Source organism: Mustela nigripes, unplaced genomic scaffold (genome assembly GCF_022355385.1).
Source record: "Mustela nigripes isolate SB6536 unplaced genomic scaffold, MUSNIG.SB6536 HiC_scaffold_3257, whole genome shotgun sequence".
NCBI classification, from domain to species: domain Eukaryota; kingdom Metazoa; phylum Chordata; class Mammalia; order Carnivora; family Mustelidae; genus Mustela; species Mustela nigripes.
In genome coordinates this window covers 1-3899 of record NW_026742663.1, presented here as the reverse complement: position 1 = coordinate 3899, position 3899 = coordinate 1, and the positions used below count along the sequence as shown (strand labels likewise).

The 3899-nt window shown below is 51.4% G+C and overlaps 1 protein-coding gene across 1 annotated transcript; it reads left to right on the top strand.

The window, feature by feature from the left end:
- Nucleotides 1–655: 655 nt before the first annotated feature.
- Nucleotides 656–3893, top strand: LOC132009020 (putative protein SPATA31F2P; the record flags this gene model as incomplete). Its single annotated transcript, XM_059387449.1, has 1 exon — nt 656–3893. A coding segment is annotated over one exon (3238 nt), but the record flags the coding sequence as incomplete, so codon positions are not given.
- Nucleotides 3894–3899: the final 6 nt, after the last annotated feature.

Below are 3899 nucleotides of genomic sequence, written 5' to 3'. Positions count from 1 at the left end.
CTCCATAATCCCCAGAATGTGGAGTTCCCACAAAGACCTCATTTTCCACAGTTTAGGAATATGAATGCCAGACTATGGCCTTCTTAATCCCAGATGAGTCTGACTCTTCGTTCTCCCTGGTAATGTTCCTGGTGATGCCCCATCAGCTAACCATTGGCTGCCCACTTCTGCCTTGTTCCTTTTTCCTGGTTCAGCTTCTCAACATAGATCAACAGAGAATGTACCCCACCTCCTAGTCTCTCGTGGCCCTGCATTTCCATGGATTGTCTGAGACCTTGCCCAACAAGCTCCAGACCCTCAGCCCAGCCCAGCCAACATAACTTAACTATAGCATTTTCCTAGGAGGAAAAGAGGGGTGGATAAATACCTGGGGGTATAGGCCCAAAGGCTCCCAGGACTAGGTGTGGGTGGACCAAATCTCCAGGCCACGCTCAAAGAGGCAGGTGTTGGGGTGCCTGGGTGGCTCAGTCAGTTAAGCGTTCCACTCTTGATGTCAGCTTGGGTCTTAATCTCAGGGTTCTGAGTTTGAGCCCTGCTCTGGGCTCCATGTAAGGAGACTATGTAAGGAGACTATTTAAAAAAGCAAACAAGCCAAACAAACAAACAAAGAGGCCGGTGTCACTCCATCCATAACTGTTGTCCTCTTCCCTCCCAGCCAGGGCTGGCTTCCTCAGGAGGGAAGTGTGAGGCGGGTCCTGTGTGCAGATACCTGCTGCGAAATCTGCAATGCCATGGCTCTGGAAATTCAGCAGCTGTTGGTGGGTGAGAACACCCTGATCTCTCCCCCTTCATCAGGACCATTGCAGGATTCCTCTTGCCTAGAGATTGTGTCTATGCCTACTGTGTCTTTTGACCAGAGTCTGCAGCAACACTCCTTACACTCCAAAGCACTTGCACTTCGATCTACAACCCCCCCAGTGTTGCAATTAGTGGATCAGAAATCCTTAACACAGTCGATTGTCCCGTCAGCTGGTACAGTCAAGATCCATGATTGCTGGACTGAACATCTCCAGCTGGGGCAGGGATTTCAAATACAGGAGGTGCCCACGGACCCAGAGACTTTATGTTGTTCAAGACTTGAGGAGCCCAGGGTTCTAGTGAACCGGCAGGAGATGGTGCAGAGTAGCCCCACCCTTGACTGTGGAAATCAAAGGCTACAGCCCTTGAATTCCCAGGTCTCTCTGCAGACCCTGAACGGAGAAATCACTACCCTGACACACCCTATGGCCTTGCATGTGGTTACTGTCCTCCCTGCCCACCTGCCATTCCTCAGTCCTGAAGTACTGAGACTTCTTGAGGTACATGTGAAAAAATGGATGCATTTCCAGAGGTGGGGGCTACCCAGACGTGTGGAGGAGTCCCTGAGGCAGCTTATGCCAAATCCGCCATTGTGTTACCAACCTGTAAACAACCAACCAGTTTCTTTCATCCAGAAGAACAATTCTAAGTTCCCTATTGAAAAATTGGGGACCTATTCCTACCAGACCTGGGGTTCATGTATGGCCAGCCAGCCTACCCAGGCCTTCTGGGTTTCTGAATGGTCCATTATGGATCCAGAACAAAGACACCACCACCAGCAAATCCCAAACAATATGGCTGTGGCCTTGCACTCTCCAGGCCTTGAAGACTCAAGTGGTCTCTATGCACTTCCTGGGTACCAGGATCATGACTCAGTGGGCCATCTGCAGCAGAAATACAGCCAGCTATTCTGTGGACTCCCTTCCCTGCACAGTGAATCATTGGTTAACACCTTCCTAGGCTCTCAAAGTTTCTATATGAATGGGAGCATGTCCAAGCATCCCTTAAAGGATCCTTTTCTTTTCAAGGAACTCTCTATTCTCCCTCTGTTACCTAAAACTCCACCCCAGTCAACCACACCCTCCTCCCCATCCTCCCCAAATTGGGTCATTCCATCTGACTACCAACAACCTCAAATAAGTGTCCCATTTCTGACCCTGGCCGAGTGTGATGCCTTGGAGTGGCACCTGCTGCAGAGGCAGCTCCAGCTTCAGTGGGGCTTACCAGCTGTTTTCCAGAGACCTCAGCACACCCAGAACCCCATGCAATATAGGCCATGTGGCAAAGCCCAGTCTCCTGAGACAGTGAAAACTTCCTGGCCAGTGAAGCCCATCACAGTCTTCACTAGGGAATTAGTCTTCTTCCCAGAGCATGCCCGGAGGCTGCTAGAATTCCACCTCCAGCGTCAGTTAATTCACCATCGCTGGGGCCTGCCCCAAAAGATCCAGGAATCCATCCAGTTACTTCTGTCCCCCACTGATCAGTCAACTCTGTCCTGGAGCAGCACAGCCCTAGCCAACATGCATGATCCCCAACCTACAGCCATAGAAGTCACTGAGGACGATGACCCATTCTCACCCATCACAGACCCAGTGTCAATCCCCATGCCACACTTGTTTGAGCAGGCCAAGGCAATATTGCAGAGCCACATCAACTCCAAATGTGGGCAGATTCAGCAGGGCAAGGTCCCTGCTCGTGTATATAGCTCTTGGCAGTGCATAATTCCTGGGGGCCTGCAAGAGGCTCCCTTCACTTGCATCCCAGAAAACAAGCCCTTGGAGCTACAGGCAGCAACTGACCCTGCCCTACAGCAGAAAGCTATGCCCTGGATACCAATGGCCCTTGACCAACAGCAACAGGCCTCACCAGATGCTGTCCCTGAACACCCTAAGCTGCCCCAAGCCCTGTCCGAGGGAGCCATTGAGAAACTGGAGACAACATTGCGGCACAAGTACCTGGCCTTCTTGTCAGGGCTGCCAGCTCTTTATTATGTGGCTCTCTCTAGGGCCATGGCACCGGCAATCTCTACCCAAGCTGTAATCACAGGAATGGTGCCTGGACCTGGTGAATTCCCAACTGAACCTCTGACTCAGATGATCTCATCTGAAGAGCAGTCTCTGAGTCCTGGACCAAGCTTTCAAGATGCCAATGAGACTTGTGCAGACATTGAAGATGAGCTCCAGGTTGAAGAGCGGGTGGAAGAAATGATCAAGATGGTGAATTTAGAAAGCCAGGCAGAGGCCTCTGGGCCCTATACACTCAAGAAACCCATCTTAGCCAAACTAAATTTCCATCTAAGAAAGAAGATCCTAGAGATACAACTTGGAATTCCCATAAAGGCTAGGCTGTCCAGAGAACAAACTGTAGCAAACTCAGACAACACATCCACACAGGATTCTCTAGAGAGTCTAGAGAACCTAGGAGAAACATTGCTCCAGGATCTCCCCATCCCACCAGACACTCCTCGTGTCCCAGATCCAGAATGGCTCCACCTTAAAGAACAGCTGGCCCTTGAGTTAAAGGCAGTGCAGCAGAACCAGAAGCAACCTAGTTCAAGAGAAGTATCTCATGGTTCTGCCCACTGGGCCTCTAAGATATCACAACCCAGTGGGGACATGACAGAGGCCCAGGTGCTTTGTGTTCAGTTGGAGGCCAGTGTGAACAGCCCCAGCCTGGAGGAGCCCTGGAGTCCTGAGTCCCAAAGCCCTGGCCACAGCAAGGACTCAGCCCATGTCCCCATGCTGGCAGAAAAGAGAGAGGACCCAGGGAAACCCAAATTGGCAGGGGACCATGGAGAAGGGGATGCAGGGTTTGCACACTCCTCCACAAGAGACATAAGCCACCCTGATGAAGCACAGACGCCAAAAGGGATGCTTCTGAACAGGACACCTCACAGCCCCTGGCGACGGAGCCGTAGCTTTCATCTTGATGCTCCCTGTGAACACAGTACCCGACATCACCCTCAGATTAAGCTTCCAGAGCCACCTCCAGGAATCCCTGGGGTGAAGGTACCTGAGAAGAATGACCCGCACAGCAGTCAAACCAAGCTTAATGTATTCCTCAAACCAGCAAGGATTCCTAAGAATGCCCAGCCTGTGGTG